At 42.3% G+C, this 18,679-nt stretch overlaps 1 protein-coding gene across 2 annotated transcripts; it reads left to right on the top strand.

The window, feature by feature from the left end:
- The first annotated feature begins 7 nt into the window (after positions 1-7).
- Positions 8-18,236, top strand: SUPT7L (SPT7 like, STAGA complex subunit gamma). Of its 2 annotated transcripts, XM_038132550.1 has the most exons (5): positions 8-144; positions 366-1,021; positions 8,079-8,403; positions 9,833-10,070; positions 13,006-18,236. In XM_038132550.1, exons 2-5 carry the CDS (start codon positions 609-611, stop codon positions 13,266-13,268), a joined length of 1,239 nt encoding a protein of 412 aa, XP_037988478.1. In that variant the 5' UTR covers positions 8-144; positions 366-608; the 3' UTR covers positions 13,269-18,236. The 2 variants fall into 2 exon arrangements, with proteins under 2 accessions (XP_037988478.1, XP_037988479.1); XM_038132551.1 differs by lacking the exon at positions 8-144 and having other exon boundaries at positions 152-1,021.
- Positions 18,237-18,679: the final 443 nt, after the last annotated feature.

Genomic DNA, 18,679 nt, shown 5'->3' with positions numbered 1-18,679 from the left:
CGGTGGCGGGAGAGGCGGCGGAGGCGGCAGCGGCGGGCGCTTTCCTCCTCCGGGCCGGAGGAGCGCGGGTGGCGGGGGAGCCGCTCTCGGCGGCGGACCGGGACGCAGTTCCGGCTGGGCGGCCGGAGGGAGCGCAGAGGAGGGGTAGGCGGGGGCGGGCGAGGCGCGGGCCCGGGGTGCGCGGCAGCAGCGGGCCCGGGGAGGGAAAGGGGGCGAGTGGCGGGCGAATCGAGTGCGGCCCCCGGAATTTCTCCACGCCGCGGGTCCCGCTCAGCGAGGCCCAGGTGGGCCCACACCAGCCCTTGTTACACACAGAAACGATTTCCGTCTCACGAGTGCGTTTGTTTCTGACCCTTCTCCCCCAGGAAAAGCCGCGATGCGGTCTGTAAACTGCCAGAGTGGCAGCCTGATGCCGTCGAGGACACTCCGCTGCTCAGCGAGGCACTGAGCGACAGCGTGCTCGGCAGCCGTAACTTGAGTTGGCGTCGTCCCAGCTCCTGTGTCTGTTGCTGCCCAAAGTGCTTTTCCCTGCAGCAGGGGTCCTTTGAACCCGCAGTACTTGGTAGCCTTCTTCTGGGTGCTGAACGCGACAGGTGACCTATGCAAAAATGCTGCGGTACTGGGGCGAGATCCCGGTTTCCTCCAACCAGGCCAACCGCAGCTCCTTTGACCTGCTGCAGCGGGAGTTTCGTACTGTGGAAGTCCAGGATCCTCCACTGCACCAGCCGTCTGCCAACAAGCCCCGTCCCACCACCATGCTGGACATCCCCTCCGAGCCCTGCAGCCTCACCATTCACACCATCCAGCTCATCCAGCACAACCGGCGGCTGCGCAGCCTCATCGCCGCGGCTCAGGCTCAAAACCAGCAGCAAGCTGAGGGCATAAAAACCGAAGAGAATGAACCTCTGCCATCTTGTCCGGCCTCCCCACCTCTCCCTGATGACCTGCTCCCTCTGGATAGCAAAACCCCCAAAATGCCATTTCAGCTGAGGCACAGTGACCCAGAGAGTGATTTCTACAGGTGTGTTGGTATTTCTTTAGGTTAGTTCTTGGCTGAAGGAAAGCTGAGTGCTCTGAAATATATATGTAGTTATGTTGATTCCCTTAGGCTGAAGGGTCAAGCAGTTGTATGTAAAGTATAAAACAGGCTTTAGAAAGGAAATACTTGGATTTTTCCTGTGTGAATAACATGTATGTTGCGTGCTTTTGCTTCCTGTCTGTGAAATGTGGATGTGTGGTGCTGATGTCTGTCTCGTTAGTGCCATGCTAAATTCGCGTGCATGGTTTTGTCAGTGGTATTTCGACAGTTTTAGTTACAGGATGTGAAGTCTCTTCTGTTCAGATCACTTACAACTAAAGTTGTGTTACTGTAATTGCAAATCCAGAAAACACATGACTAGGTTTAGGCTGTTCAGCTGTAGGTTCTAAAAAGATGATTTGATAATGTATTTGTAAGGTTTCAGTGGCCGAGGACCTCTGACATGGCGACTATCACATTCTACCCAGTTTGGTGGGCTTCCAGTCAGAGCTGAAAATGAGCACAATTGAATGGAATTCTTGTCTCTGCTACTGGTTCCATCAGCTGGAGAAAGTGTGAGGAAAATTTGCACCGCTTCTACCTCTGCTGCCTGCATTTGATTAAATAATAATTGCCACCACTGCCTGTCAGTCCCTCTGACAGGCACTAATTTCACAAGGAGGTGTTGCATTTCTTGCAATATCTTACATTACTTTGTATGTCATGTGCATTTAAATTAAGGGATTAATCCTTGCTACCATGTCCACTAATGAACATTTTGAGGGAGAGGCTAACACATTTTAGTTTTTAAAATGTGGATCAAAGGAATGTAATTTATCACTTAAATCCCAGTGAGATCTTTAATGGCCTGAGGTTGTATAAAATGCATTTTACTGAAAGATGTTGCATTTGGTAAGAGTCTCTCTGAACAGCAGAGTGATTCTTTGGTGCTGTTTCTGGAGGAACACCGTCATCCTTCTCAGAAGATACAAAGTAATTAGCAGAGAGCAGAGATTGAAGGGAAATATGGTTTTGTGAGAGTAGTCAGGGCCTGTGACTCCTGCCCCGTGGCCCTGTGGTTTGCAGAACTGAGAAGTGTTCTGTTCTGTCCTCCTCAGTGGCTTCAGCTTGAAGTTCAGTTTTCTATGGCTCTGCTCATGTTTTCAGGGCTGCTTTGTCTTTTTGTTGTTCCTTTTTGTTGATTTTTTGGGGTCCGGGTAAAGAAATGTTATTTAGTGGTCAGCCACGTGGGGGAGTGTAAGGACTATGTTGTGGAAACTGGAGAGACAGTTTTGAAATGGAATGTTTTGTGGCTGACAGAGTGGATTTATAATGAGCTGCAGTGTATTCTAGAATGTAATTGTGTGCTTGCTAACCCAAACACATATATGCTTTTCCAGGGGGAAGGCTTTGAGTTGTTGTTGCATGTTTGTTCCTAACTGTTTTGAGACACATGAATTAAGAATAGCAACTGTTTTATAGATGCTGTTCGAGTAGCAAGAATGAAGTTCTTTGATTTGCTGATGCTTCTGAGTGTGTAAAATCAAATTAAAGCAAGAATATTCTTCCCCCTAATAAAACATGGTAGTGCTTAATTCTGTGCTGCCTTCTGAAGTACAGTTGTCAGAACTACAGTATTTAGATAAATCTATATTTTAATTCTGCTTTTTTTGGTCAGTAGCCTGGGTCTGAGAAGTAGTGTAGGTACACTTAGATATGAGAAGAGAGGAAGATAAGAGTAGCCAGCTTGAATCAGGACACAGGTTTAGTTAATGTAGGCCTGTCCTCTTCCATTTCCCTGTCACTCATTTTCATTCTTTGACACACTGTCCCCTTGTCTTTTATTTTTTTACCTCCTGAATTGGTTTTCCTCTGCCCTATATGTAGCCCCTACTTCCTTGTATGATGAGGAAGAGGCATAACTTAATTTATGGCTGTTTTTGAGTTGGTTTGGTGTTATCAATCTCCCAAATTCTGTACTATCAATGGTTTTTTAATTACTACTCTGTTCCTTTCCTACAGTTTTCTAGACTGTTCATAAATATGTTAAAAAACATGATAAAATTATATTGATTCTGGCACAGATCCCCCAGGGAGGACCTAGACTCCAGAGTGGAGGTCTCTGATCTATTCACTTGTTGATAGATTTGGAGGACTCCGGTAGGTTTGTGAAGCAGGTTTTACAGTTAAAAATAAGCTCTCTGGGTTCTTTCTGAACATAACATATTTACTTGTGTGCCCTCTAGTTCTTGAATTTCCCTGATGCACTAAAATATATCCATGCTTCCCAGCCTGCAGTTTTCCACATCTCTTCTGAAAGTATTAAAGGAACATGTTTTCACAGTTTCTGTCTTCTGGTCCTCATGGGCCAAGGCAGTTTAAAGCAAGAGGAGACTCACCACCGCTATTCAGGTATTTCATCCTCGCCTTCCTTTAATATTCTTGGATGAAGTACCATCTGGTCCTGGTGATGTTACAGTTCTTGGAATACACAATAAGGGACTAACATTTAGTTTTGCTTGGTGTAGAAATAGAAAAGAATCTTAAAGTGTAATTGATGAAGAATGAGTAAGGAGCTGTAGACTTGAAACTACCATTTTGACAGGAGACTCTTAACAGCTGCTAGCTTTTCCATCTTCTCTGCTCAGCTTCCTCAGATTAGCATGCATCCATCTTCAAAAGAAGCCTGACCTACTCATGTGCCTCTTCTTGTGTGTGCATGGTTGGGTTCCTAACAGATTTCTCAGTCATTTGGTCATTTGCATTCCTAGCCACATTGGATTGCCTTGAAAGGTAATCTGTAAACAAAACTGGGAGCTTGCAATGGGAAGACAGCTCTTGGCAGAAGGACTTGCAGTGAAGAAATGTCTGTACAGAAGTAGAGGAGTACATGTCAGTGGCATAGCAGTTTTAATGTAGGGAAGGATTTGGAGCAGTGGTAATTAAAATGGGCAGGAGACAATTCCCCTGATGATCTAAGTGCTTTGGCTTAGTTCATTTCTAAGCTGACTGGTCTGGGTTATGCCATTGAGACCCAATTTATTTTTACCATTATCTGTTGAGCATCTTTTTTTCATACCTGTGCAGCCTTCTGTAGACGTAGCAGAGGTGTTTAAAAAGACTTACCCAGGATGAGGTGTAAAAAGGCTCTTTCGTGAAAGAAAACAACTTTCTGGTTTGAGTTAGTGTGCTGTGTTCTTTGGTGTTCTCTCTGACTAGTGTATCTTGTTTCTACAATGCTCTCCTTTATTTTACTGCTTTGGGAAAATGGCTCTAAAGCAGCCTTGTTGCAGCTCATTTGGTAGAAATTCAACTTCACAGCATAATGTTTCATCAAATTGTCCTGTTCATAGGAAAAGCAGTCCCTCCCTCCATCTGCTGCTGGCTTATGCTCACCTAGGAGGGAGCAGGGCCCTTCAATCCATTCCTGCAGTTGATTGAACCTCAGCTGCTGATGCTTGTGCTGACTTAGCCTGTTCCCTGAAGACAGTTAAGTGAGAAAGGAGCCATGAGCTCCCCTTCCCTCTAAGAAAAACTGCCCTGCAGCAGAGGAGCTTGGAGGAACAGATGGTGCTGCCTTTGTGGGGTGGCTCGTTGTCATTTAACTGACTGACACAGAAAGTGGGCCTTTTGTGAGTCCTGAAAACTGACTAAATCAGAAAATAAGTCTGGTTGGTATAAATGGACACTGTTTTCATGTCTTCTGTTGTAAAGTTTTGGTAGTGGTGGGAGAGGCTGGCCTTTGGGTCTAATGAATTTGTAGCTTGACAGGTAGATGTCTATCTGGAACATCTAATGTTGGTGACCCATATATAAAATATATAGATAGCACTGTTAGAAATACAAAATTGAAGAGTGGCAAGTTGGCCAGTATTTGTGATAAATTTCATAGTGTATATTCTGTAGGGGAGATTGCCTCCATGTCACAGGCCTAATTCCCTGTCCTGCTAATCTCTGGTGACAAAACTTCAGGGATTAAAGCACTTGTGGTTACTTGTAGATATATGACTGAGCCTTTCAGGAAAAGAACTAAGTGCTGCAGAGGGTGGCATTCTGCATAATGATAATATCTGGATGGGTGTTTTTTTGGTGCTGAGTATCTGGATGAAGTCTAACACAAAGGCTCTTTATGATGGTCATAGCTAAACAAGTTTGCTTGTCCTTCTACTTTCAACATAAATGTGTCTGTATGACTGCACATGAACAAAAACATTCTTACCAGAGGATACCTGGAAGTTAAAGAAGATGAAGAAAAACTATTTTGGTTGTTGGTTTCTCTTAACATCTACAACATTTCAATTTTTTGCTCTCTGTTCTGGCTTTTAATCATATTTCTCTGTTATTATGAGAAACAGGAAAACAAGAGAAGAAAACATAAGAAAAACAAAACCAAATTGATTTCCCTTACCAAGAGCAAGAGATGGAGATTTGGATTTGAGTACAGTACCTGAAATGTTTTTCTTCTGTGTCTTTAATTGATTAGATTTCAAGTTGATTATATGCCTTCCAGCATAGTGACCTAGCTGCATTTTAATGCTCACAGTTAGTTTCTTTTCCTCTAGGAGTTTAAAAGAGACACAATATTTTCCAATATTTTCTGCTGCTTCTGAGCACTGATATGCATTACTGAATGGTTTTTAAACTACTTTGCAAGTGTCTAAGTATCGTGTTGTCATATATGCATATACGTAACAGGAATTTTATACTATCATCTCTTTATTACAAGAGTTTTGTACCTTTTTGGTGTTTTCTGCTGAGCAGCTCCTCCAAGCACACCCTTTCTCCCTCACCAGATAACCAACTGACTCCAGTTCCCTTCCTACTTTGGGGCATGTCCTCTTAACAAACCAACCCACTCTTTTATAGCTCCTGTTGTTCTTATTATACAGCTGTGGCCTGTTGAAGTTAGGCCTTCTGCTCATTTTTGATAATTGACCCAGCTGCAACTCCTTAGGGGTAAGATTACTTTCTATACCATCTCCATTCTATCCCCCCACAGTATCCTGCTCGGGATTGCCAAAATCTGTGTAATTTAAGTTTATCCACAGTGTTTTTAGTGAATGTCTCTGTGTTAATAGAAGCCTGGCATTCAGTTTTGGTAGCATAAGATGGTCTCTACTGCTGGCTGCTAGACATCTAGGTATGCCCTTTATATATAAAAAAGAGATTCTTTTTTATAGACACGAATTTTAAGATTGTTTTCTGGTTGATTTTCTTTGATGGTTGCTTATTTCTGTTGTAAACTCTTGGTCCTGGTGTTGTGTGACACATATGGCTGTTTGTGAACTTCAGAATTCTGCTGCTGAGGTGGAGGGAGGAGTGAGGGAGATGCAAAAATAGTATGGGTGACGCTTTTTTTATAAAGAAATGGATGATCTTTTAATTAATCTTGTCAGGGCGCCTGCTGTCTGCTTTGCAAAGTAGTTACATAATTGAGTACAAATTGGGATGCTAATATTTTCCATCAATTAATAGCTGGGATGAATCCATGACCTGAGATTCACATACTGTTCTTAATATCTACTTAAAAATGTGATCATATGCCACTCTTAATATAGTGCGATTCCCCCTTTATTTGAATAATCAGAAAGTGTTGTGCTGGCGTTCTTAAAAATGAATAATCTTCATCCTGATAGTTCTAAGTTTCACCTTCCTTTTCACTCCTCTTCACTTTTTTACTGCTGTGTTTCAGTGGTTTTACTGCTGTGTTTTCTATGTGTCAGCTCTGAGGATCAGGGGAAGCTGAGGCTCTGTGGGCCAGCTTCTCAGTGGGACTGAAGGGTACCTCATCAATTGTTGGAGAGTTGGAGAACTTTATCAAGCCATCAGTACTGTCTGTGTGCTGTTAAATCAGGTCCTTCTGCTGGAAAGAGTGTGTGGTGATGCAGGTGATGTAGGGTAGCAGTGAGGAGAATGTCCAGGCAGGTGTGGAAGATATTGGGAGAAATTGATCAGAAACAAATGAAGAGTGAAATTGTTGCCTCAATTCTGTCCCTGGTGCTGAATGGAGTGTAAAAAAGTGTATGAGTATCATACTTAGCAGTAATGGAATTTGATTTTCTGACATAGGCATTTGAAGTCCATGTTACTGATATGGGCAAATAGATCACATGCATTTAATTTTAAGTTGAGAAATCTGGTAGATATGTGTTTCTCCATTAGAGGCTTTGCCTAACTCCTCTGGGGAATGTCTGTTTGTTAACTCATGTTGATGAAAATATTGGTTGGGTGACTATAAGCGAATGATGTTTGAAGTGCTCATGTCAGTTGTTCTCCATCTCTTCCATCCTCTGTAGTCACTGCTTCCTGTTTAGCAACAGAGGAGGGAAGTCTTAAACCCAAGACCAGAGAATGGTGCTTTATGGCCAATCTTCTCCAGGCCTCCCCCCAGGGCCTGGTGTTCACATCTTAGGTTGCATATGGGGATACTTCTTTCAGTGTCATGCTTAGTGACTCCTGGAAATGAGAGCAGAGAAACAGTCTATTTGGCTACAGTGTGTCTCTATGAAATGTATGTGTGTCCCATTTCTTGCTTTTTTATGTGAGTCTTTTGCTTTAGAAATTCTAATCTTGTCTATCCCAGAAGCCTTTTTATCCGACTATTAGGCCTATGACATCAGAGATAATAAGGAAGAGCAATGTAATTAACTGAGAGGGGAAATTATTTGCATTCATGTTACTTAAAATGCCTTTTTTTGTTTGTGTCAAGGACCCATTTAATTCACATCTCCAGGAGAAAAGCTCTTGGATGGGAAGGGAGGTGCTTAAGGTTTCAGAAGATTTGTATCCCACATTCATGAATCACCCAAAGAATCTTGTGGCATTAGAAGGGAAAATGAAACTTGGAAGTTCTGATTTGGAGGGAAGGGAAGAAGGAAAAGATAAACAGATAAGCAGATAAACACTTATTAGGTGGTGTTCATATGTAACAGAAGCTGTGGAGAACCCCAAACCCCTGCTTTCCCTTTGTACATCACCTCATTATTGACAGTACCTCTTCAACTGATACAGTCCTTCAGATTTTTGAAAGTGTGCTATTTTTGTCTTTTCTGTTTTTCAGAGGAAAAGGGGAGCCAGTGACAGAGCTGAGTTGGTCTTCCTGCCGGCAGCTTCTGTACCAGTCGATGGCCACCATCCTGGCGCACACGGGCTTTGAGTGCGCCAACGAGAGTGTCCTGGAGACCCTGACGGACATTGCCCACGAGTACTGCCTCAAGTTCACCAAGCTGCTGCGCTTTGCTGTGGATCGAGAGGCTCGGCTCGGCCACACCCCTTTCCCTGATGTCATGGAGCAGGTCTTCCACGAAGTGGGCATTGGCAGCGTGCTCTCACTGCAGAAGTTCTGGCAGCACCGCATCAAGGACTATCACAGCTACATGCTTCAGGTGAGAAGTGCATTAAGGACCTGGCAGCACAAGAAATGTACCCCCAGTACAGTTGCTTATTCTTGACTCTTACTGAGGGGAAACCTGACGGGAAAACCTGCTGGGTGTGGAGAGGAGTCATCAAGGGAAACAGAACAGGAACTTTATGACTGGAAGACAGAGCCCCTTATTTTTCTTCCTAGTGAGACTACTAAGGATGCTCTACTGATGGCTTGCCTGAATTTAAGAAGAGTCCCCCAGCTCTTGAATTACCCAGTCAAAATTATCAAGTAGAGTTAAAATCAGAACTGACCGAGGAACTGAATTTTCTCTTTTAGCAGGATATTTGGCTGGTTAACATTTTGGAAAACATGTAAGCAGAGATCAGTTTCTAGGCTGTAGAGTGGTTTGTGTTCACTTAAACAAGGAGTGACTTCCTTAAGCTTTAGGAGCGTAAGGTTGCTGATATGAGTTGTCTTACCGGTGCTACCTTCTTATATAAAAATAACATCCCGAAGAGTTGCCTTTTTTAGAAACATTCCTGCTCAAAGTACTGGTTCTGTTCATTTTTGTTCAAATGTTTTTGTTGTCCTTTTGGAATCTAAGTTTTCTGCATTGTTCTGCTGCTGCAGTTCACTCTCACCCTGCAGCTGATCATTGTCTTAACAATCATTGTTCTTTATGCAGGACTGAGGTCCACAGTAGCCCTTTATTTGGAAGTATATCTAGAAGGGGGAAATAGGCTTTGCTAGTCTTTTTCCTCCTTCCTTCTGCTGTTAAAAAGTCTTGCAATTTTCCTGAGCACAGGTCACTGACTGTTGGGTTTTAGTTGTATAAACAAGTATTTGTTAGAAGGAGATGAAATCTGAAATGTTTAAATGTAATTGTTGACTGTTGTTAAGTTTCTGGAAGTGCAGGGTAGTTGTAAATCTCATTCCTGTATTTGTTTCACTTCTCTAACTGGAGAAAACTTCTGTGTTTTTTGCTGTGAATCTGGCAGAATATACTCAGGCTTTGCCCAGTGGGGACTACAGTAGGCTGTTGAACATCTGAAGTGCTTGGTTTTCCATGCTGGGGTGAATTTGTTACTGGAGGATGGGGACAGTCTTATAGGTAAAACTCAAGAGTAAGACTGAGACATTTTGCTTTTGTTTCATGCTCTGTTTAAATTTCTAAGCCTCATCATCTCTGTTTATAAAATAAGTGCTCATATTTATCAGTCAGATGTTAGTGGATTAAACCTCTTATTAAAGTCCCTTGTTACAGCACAGAAGGTGCACTTAAAGGGGAAAAACATCTCTTGTGTAGCTGGTAAGTTGTTTACTTGTTCATTCAGGTCAGATGTTAATAATGTTCAGGGAACAGAGTGCACTGCAATGTAATTGCTATCAGAGCCTCTGAAGTCGCTCTCACCTTTCTGACCTCTTTTTCACCTGCTGATCTTTGACAGGTTAGCAAGCAGCTCTCTGAAGAATATGAGAAGATTGTCAACCCTGAAAAGGCAGCAGAAGACACAAAACCTGTGAAGATTAAGGAGGAACCTGTTAGTGATATCACTTTCCCCATAAGTGAAGAGCTGGAAGGAGATCTGGCTTCTGGTGACCAGTCTTTGCCTGTTGGAGTTCTTGGAGGTCAAAGTGAGCGCTTCTCTGCCAACTTGGAAGTAGAAGCTTCCCCACAGACTTCAGGTAGGGGTTTCTTGCTTCTCCTGGAAACAGTCTTTCAGCAGTTCCTTGTGATCTTGTTTCCCTGGTTAGGTTTGGATTTGTGTCCTGGTTAGGTTTGGATTTGTGTCCAGAGATCCATATTCCTGCAAACTTGAAAGCTGTGTTCCTTACATAGTTTAGGCACTGAATGAATTCTGGAAATATGAATGGTACTTGGTGATGTCCTCCATGTTCAGAAATTACACTGATAATGACAGTCACTGTTTTATGAAAGCTTATCAGTGACTTATGTGAAATGGACTCCTGGGAATCCCACCTACTGTTTGTACCCCAAAGCCTGCTGTACTTGGCTGAGACCATGGAAAGTGAAGTGGTGAGTGAATCAGTGGGGTTGTGGAGACCACTCTTTTCCTCAAAGTGCCATCCCTTGGTGACATTGAAGCACACTGGTGGTAAGCATGGGAGAATCTGCTATGGCCATGCCTGCTCTATATCTACATAGAAGTTTCATTATCTTCACTCTTTGGTGAAGCTGAACATCCTGGAATGAAAAAGAGGCAGTTTCGATTTTGCATGGAACTATCTGAACTCTGGAAGTCCCTGGAATACCTATTTCACTTAAAAATCTGGTTAAAAACCAATGAAGCTTATCCTCCTATTAACCCTAAGCTAAGTAGCATATGTGGTGAGGTTAGAGTATACCTCTTAAGTCCACTAGTGTTTTTGCATTGTTATGAGTTTTAAAAAACATAAATCCATCTAATATTTTTCTGAAAGCTCATACTTTTCCATGCCACCTCTGAAGTGTAAACTGTTTGCAATGTTGTGGGAGAAGGAGCAGCAGATTCCTCTGGCCCATCCAGGGTTGCAAGTGATTTATCTGGAAGGCTTTGTATTAGCATCTACCACTTGAGACCAAGAGGTTAGCACGCTAGCTGTATATTAAATGCCTCTTGCTTCTCTGATACAGAATTGATGTTTTCTAATTAAGAATACAAGTGCTCTGTTCCTTCCTGAAAATCCCTCTTCACTTCACAAGAGCCTTTGGAGATCTCATCTGTGAGAAGTTCCAGTCTAGACCTGGGCAGGTTGGAGAGTTGTAATATCCTAAGGAGCAAGAAAAAGCTGCTGCAATTAGACCATTGCCATCTCGAAATGCAGGTGTGAAGCCTGCAGGGAGGGCAGCGAGGCTTCAGTGTCTGAGGGCAAAACTCTCATTACAGCTTTCCATGTTCTTCCCATGTTTTTGTGGATGTCTGACATTGCCGTTGTGAGCTGGCTGCTTACTTTCATTGCAGTTGGAAAAATGGGGGCAAAATTGTTCCTTGTTCCCTCCGCCTCTCAGGATAACGTGAAGATTAGCTTATTTCTGAAGTACTTTGAAGTTAAAGTGCTTTGAAGATGAAACATCCTTTGTTGATGCTTAAGTACTTTTAGTCATTAGTGACACTCTTAGTGACAGGTGACAGAGCTGAAAGGAATAAGGCTGAGCGATGAAGAGCAACTGATGAAGGAAGGACACAGTTTAGTTTAGTGAGCACCTTTGATTATTATGTAGACTGGAGCTGTAACTCTGGAACAGCATTTTAATGATGTGTCCATTGTTGTTGAGAGACATGCATTTACTTATGATTGACATAGGAAGGACTTCCATTAAGGCAACTGAGCTAAGGTAGGCTGTGTTACCAAAAAGGTCTCCTGAACCTTGGTTTTGGTTAAGCTGATCTGGAAAAGATTCCTGACTTCTTTATAAAGGAGAATTTTTGGCTCAGACACATGTTGAAGCATTTGTTTTCTTTGTAATTTCTACTAATAATGGCCTGTTGTTACTAGTGTGCTCATAGTAGGGAATGGTCATAGGTTTGGCTCAGTACAAGAGCTTTGGTTGTGATTTCAAACTGTAGCCATGCTCTTTGAGACATCAAGTTTGGAAAATTTATTAAAAATGGTTACCTATTTTGTTTGTTGTTTTTGTAGTGGGTCTTTTTTGTTGTTTTTGTTTTTGATTGGTTGGGTTTTTTGTTTTGGTGTTTTTTAAATTTTCTACATGAGCTAAACCCCGCACAAGAGAGTTTATTTCACAGTTTATTCATTTCTGGTCTGTTTATGCCCATCTCAGCAAGGAGACCAATTAGTGTATTTTTAATAGGATTTTTGTCTCACTTTAAACTTAAACAGATATAATGCAATCTTTAATTACTTCTCTTGGGGAGAAAACATTTGCTGTTATCAAGGAATATGGTTTGGTAATCTTGTACAAAAAATCCTCAATCAGTGCTCAGATTGCACACCAGTCCAGAAATGTTTTATAAAAAAGTGAGGCCGGGGGGAGCTGTTTCCCAGCAGGCATCTGTGAGGTTGAGCCAAAAGGATTTCTTTCTGTTCTGCTGAAGGATGGGATGAGACCTGTGGGTGCTGAGTAGAAGGGGGCAGGCAGGCAGGTGGCTGACTGCAGCTTTGATGTCCCTACATTTCAGTGCTGGAAGTGATATTTGGGACTGCTCATCTACCTAGTCGTCTGCCTGCTCTGTTCACCTCCTCTATAGAAACCCAGGATGTCTGACAGTTGCAAGGACCTCATAATGACTTTTGGACTGCCTCAAAGCCCTGCTTATGCAGGGTCTAGTCGATGTGCTGCTGGTGTACTCATTGCTGCTGGGACACTCCTTCTGGAGAGTGATGTGGAATTGTTTCTCATAGAGAAAATCACATGGAGGCTAACAGTGAAAGGATACCATCATATTATTGCTGTGATAATTGCTGGACAAATAAGTCAACAGATATTTTTTTATTGACCGCAGTGCTTGGGTGTGCTTTGTTTGTTTTCCCCCAGCATAGTTAACCTGTGGCTTTGCTTTTGCTCCCTCTTTATCTTTGCTGCTGTCCCTTGTATCTGCGTGCTGTTTGTGATTTATCTTTTTACTCAGTTACTACTGTTTGCTTTTTCCTTTTCTAGGGGCTGAGGTGAATGCTTCCCCACTGTGGAACTTGGCACAGGTGAAAATGGAGCCACAGGAAAATGAGGAGGCTAATGTACCTGGCCATGGGGTTCTGGGCAGTGATGTCTTTGAGGAACCAATGTCAGGCATGAGTGAAGCTGGGATGCCACAAAGCCCCAATGGCTCTGAGAGCAGCTACGGTTCTCATTCTGCTGACAGCCTGATGGGGTCCTCACCTGTCTTCAACCAGCGCTGCAAGAAAAAGATGAAGAAGATGTGAAAAGGAACAGTCTTTTTATTTAGTCCTGGTGGTGTGCAACAGACACTTGAAAGGAACTAGTAGAGTATTGTGATGATTCCAACACAGGGCTGGCCCTGGTGTGTAAGGGACCTGCATGAAATGACTATGAGAGGTTTGATGTTTAGCTCCCCTCTTTGCTGGCTTCTGTACTCCATCCTGATTGATGAGACTGAAGATCACCCTTTACATTTGATGGTGGCATGGCTTGCTTTGGCAGATTAATGAGGAACGTGCCGGTGAAAAGTAGTTGTGAGGAGATTTTCTTAGTTACAGAACCATTGAATACTTTGGTTTGAAGGGACCTTGTGGCATTTCTACTCCAGCCTCCTTTTCAGATTTCAGCCAGTTAGAGCAGGTTGCTAAGGACTTTGTCCATTTGAGTTTTGAGTAGCTACAAGGATGGTGATGCCAAATCTCTCTGGGCAATATTTCCTGTATTTGGCAACTATCACAGTAAGAAAAACAATATATTTGCATCTAGTTGGAATTTCCCATGTTCCAGCTTGTGTTCACTGCCTCTTTTTCTGTTATTGTTTATCTCTGAAGAGATAGAGTCTGACTGCCTTCTCTAACCCAGTTATTAAGGGATTATACACAATGAGATCTCTTTTTAGTATTTTCTCTTCTTAAATGTGGAGAAACCATGTTGCCTGAGCTCTCCTTACTTGTCCTGTGCTCCAGCCCCCAGACCAGCTCTGTGACCTTCCACTGAAATTGCTGCAGTGCCCTGTAAGGGGGAGCACAAAAATGAATGACATCCTCCAAACACTATCTCGCAAACGCTGAGTAAAGAGGAACAATAATTTCCCTCAGAGTGCTGGCTATCTGCTTGCTGACTGTTGTGGGCAGCAGGAGAGTCCTCAGTCAGGGTATTTTAGTTGGAGAGCCATCACTGATGATGATGATGATGATGTAGCAAAGATGCTGTAGCATGGTCTCACGGTGCCATTAGCCAGCTTCCTCAGTGCCTTCACGTTCAGCCTGTTGGTTTCAGTGGGCTTAATTCTCACTAACTCAGTCTTCCTCTGCTGTAGGCAATGCTTTATTCCTGTATGCTGCTAGAAGGCTCGAGGACTTGGCAGGCCTTAAAGCAGAACTTACAGTGAAAACAGGTGAAAAAGGTGTTGTGTACATGAGCCTGAAAATACAAAAGCATCCTTTGTTACCATATTGTTTGCATTGTTGAACAGTAAACCATATTTTATTTAACCTTCCTTTTGCTTCTAGTGTACTTAAAGAAGCCCTTCTTCTTACTTCTTACCAGTTTGAACTCCAGCTGAACTTTGGCTTTCCTAATTTTCTCTGTGTACTTGGGCTGTGTTTCTGTATCTCTGCTGGCCAGCCCATCATCACTTCCACTTCTGTGTACCTTTCAGTTTGTGTTTGAGATTGGTCAGGAGTTCCTCAGTCATCTGTACTGGCCTTCTGTCATGCCTGCTGTAATTTCTGTTTGTCAGAAAGGACTGATTTTTTACTTTGAGAAGGCTGTCTTTGAAGATAAAGGAGCATACTTGGATTTCTTTGGGTAGCCAGGACAGAATTTCCCTTGTGAAGTTCTGCTGAGACATTCCTTGAATAAAACAAAATATGTTGACTTACAGGTACAGGACTCTGTCTTGTACACGTTTCTCAGGATTTTAAATGGCACAGTTCTGTTTCTTCTGCAGCCAATACATTCACATTCTCCACCAATTCTTCCTTGTTGGAATCAAGACCAGCAGAGCTTACTCCCTAGTTGATTACTTGATCATCTGTTCATGAAAGTTGATGTGGTTTTCTGGAGAGAATGAAACCGCTTTTACTAATGGTGTGAGCCTGTACTGGCAATGCAAACTTTTCCTCTGTCATTGGATTGAGTGCAGCAACTTCAGGCTGGCTGAGCTTTCATATTTGAGGTCGTTATCTTGACAGCTTAGTCTGAAACAGAATCTATTTTGCTGCTTGCTTTTATGGCTCAGCTGACTGATGGAATTTTTTTTGTTCTTCACAATCCTCAGTTGATCAACTCGGTCTTTAACTTGATTCAGTGTGTCTCTCTCTCAAAAGAGCTAGAATGAACATGAATCAAGAATGAACAGCCACTTAAACTGGCTTTATACCTGTAACCCCTTGGGATGGTTGAGGGAAATTTACCAAACCTACCATTTATCTTTACAATTGCAGGTTTATCTTTTGAAAGAATGAGCTTCAGGCATAGTATTTTTGTTTCTGTATAACATGCCTGGCCTTAATTCTTTTTTCCTAACTGTATTTCTCTTCCACTTTATAGAAGTGGAATCCAAACAGAAAATTTCTCAATGTCTAATAAGAATGTGTGACCATAGGCTTTTATGGACAATGGTGTTAAAATTGTCCATCAGAGTTTTAAAGGTCTCTCCTGGGGGGTAAATTCTCACTATTTTAAGCCTAGTCAGTAGTGGAAGAGCATACCAGGAAATCTTTATTTTGATTCCCCCTGAGTCCCCATTAGCCAGGCTGCAATGTCCCTGTTTTCTCAGCTGTAAAAAAGAATAGTAATATTTGCCTTTGAGAAGTGTGTTTGAGATCTAGTTACTCTGCAAGAAAAAGGCGCAGTAATCATTCAGAGAGTTTTGTGAGAGCTGCAAGCTTTTACTCCACTTCAGTTGGACTGTTGCTGGCTGGAGAATGCTTAGATGGTCACTGAAATGTCCTATATGACACAGATTTTAAGCAAAACTGCTGATCACAAAGACCAACACGACTCTGCTGTTCAGCTGTCCAGGTATAAGGAAGGCATTTGGGGTGGTACCTTCTCGCTCAGCTTTAGATGTCTGCATCTAAACTTGTTCCTTTGGACCACACTTGCAGATGAATAGAAATAATCATTCTTAGGTCACTGTCCTTTTGGCCTTGAGGTAGAAGTATAAAGCAGGTTGAATGAATGGCATTTTTAGAAAGGTCTATTTTTACTTTGTGTGCCCATGAAGTGAGTTCAGCTTGACTGCCTCAGCTGAAGACATCCACACTGTCAGTGTATGAGTTAAGTGATGTGACTTAAGCCTTTCCTGGATGGGAATCAGAGACGTCCTCCTGCTGGGCCAGTGCTTTTTCTTTTCTGCACATTTACTAGAGCTTGCAGTTCAAATGGTAGTACAGGGCTAAGAGCAGGCTGCCCATCTCAGCTAAACCAGCAGATCCAGCATTTCCCACAACACACAGAATGTGCCAGGATGGGGCCTTGAGGCTCAGTCTGATTTGCCCCTTGAGTCTTTGACACTGTGTGAGAACACCTGTCATTGGGCCTTTCTCTATAGGTGCTTTGCAAACTGGTTCTTGTAGTAGTGTTCTTGCAGCCAGGGTACTTATGCAAAGTCCATTGCACTATTTTCAGGAGCCAAATGACAAGAGTGACTGCTGCCAGCATCACTTGCTCATTTGCAAGGTTTCAAGTGGGCTAAAAATGAAAATCTAGTGTCCTCTAGGGCTTTGGTTAAACCTCATAAGTGTTAATCTTAAGTGTTTTCTCTGTATTGTTCACGTGCAGATGTTCTGTCTTTATTTTTTGGTGATTTTTTTAAATTTCACATTCCTTTTCCATACCCAGTTCACCCTATAACACACACTCTTCAACAAGCCAAGCCTGAGTGCTTCAAGTGTATTTAAATGCAGTGCATAGTCACTGTCTTTTGAGCCAGCTGTGTTGTTGCAGTGTAAGGGAGAAGTGCTATTGATTCTCTTTGGGATGCGTGTTCATGCAGAGGTGAGAAACCCATCAGCATCGCCTGTACACTTAAAAATGAAGGCAGAGTAAGAGCTGTACCTCCTGTTGCCCCACTGTGCTAAGGGTTGCAGCTGACTTTTGTGTGCTTGATGTTTCCTTTTATGCATGTGGAAGCTTTACCTTCTGGGTGAGCCCTTCGCCTCTGAACATTTATGGTTCTTATATTTGCCGTGGTGTTCATCATGCATGAAATAGTGAAATTAAAAACTAGCTCACAAAGTCAGACACAGACTATATGCTCTTTTGATGAATCAGATAAGATTTTGCTAGGTGTTAATGCAGCCTTGGGCAACTAGTGAGGTGTGTTCATTGACCATGTTATCCCCAAATTTCAAACCACGGTGAGATTATGCAGTGGGTTGGAATGAAGCTCTGCTCTCACAGTTGCTGTTTCTTGCTGATGGCTGGTGAAGCACTCTGCTGACCCACCTGCTTCAACAGTCTGCAGTTTTTACAGTTCTTTCATCTTTCTCCTTTTCTTTCCAAAAGTGGGTGGATGAAAAATGGGAGCAGTGAGTATTGACCATGTCCATATCCAGTAGCATTGATGTCTTACATTGATTTATTTTGCCATGATTGAAATTGGTAGGAACGTTGATATCAATTTGGAGAGCAAGATCTGTAAATTACTTGGCTTTTGAAGTGTTTTGCATAGGAATCATACAGGATTGTAGTTGAGAGAGTGCTGTGTATCATATTCCTTTTCCCCTCTAGCAATACTTTTTTTATTCCTTTTGAAGAGTTTTGCCTGGTATCCAGTAAAGTTCGCTGTATAAATGGCAGTGTAACAACTTATGTGTACAGCTTTATGTCAGACTACACTACCTAGTGATTTAATTCCAAGGCTGTCCATGATAATTTGAATATGCATAATGCTGTGCAGAAAAAGAGATGTTTCCTGCATAGAAATGTACAATTTAAAAAGAAAACAGGAAAACAAGATTAGGTAGGGTAGGTGAGGCCAATCTGATTATGTGCTCAGTTCTGAGACTAATGCACATGTTATGTGTGAAGGATGTTTTACTTAAAATGTTTTTGTACATGCATGTGAAAGAAATCTGTAACTTTGCTTTGTGTTTGTATGGAACAAAATTACTTGGAAATATTTCAGGGTTGGGTTTTTTTTCCCCCTTGCTCTCCTGGAGAGAGTTGCTTTGTAATTTCTAAGAAAATAAATAAAAAGATTCAGAAATAAAAATTCGAAAGGGATTGTGTGTGTTTTTTGTTTTGTTTTGGAGAATGATGCTGTGAACACAAAAGCCAGTCTTGGGGTTCTGTTTACCCTTATGAGGGATCTGGAGGAGACATTTTGCAGGCCTGAGTAAGGTACTGGGATGATGTATCACAGCCAGGAAGACAATAAATGTTATTCAAGGATGTGGCCAGGGAAAATTGAAGTCTTACTTTGCACAGGTACCAGTGCTAGTGAGCCCCTGAAGTGACATTAGAACCACAGTGCTACTATTGGTATTCATCCAGCATAAGCAAGTGCTGTTTCTGGAGCAACTACTTATATATACTTCTACTCCTTATATTAACAGACTACCTAGGAGTCCTGCTCCAAGCCGTGTGCTTTGCTCTTTTATGTGTTGGTCTACTTACTTTACATTCTGCTTTTTTTTTTTTATTATTTTTTTTTTAATTGGGA

This window comes from Motacilla alba, chromosome 3 (assembly GCF_015832195.1).
Source record: "Motacilla alba alba isolate MOTALB_02 chromosome 3, Motacilla_alba_V1.0_pri, whole genome shotgun sequence".
Lineage (NCBI taxonomy): Eukaryota > Metazoa > Chordata > Aves > Passeriformes > Motacillidae > Motacilla > Motacilla alba.
This window is presented reverse-complemented; position numbering and strand designations above follow the sequence as displayed.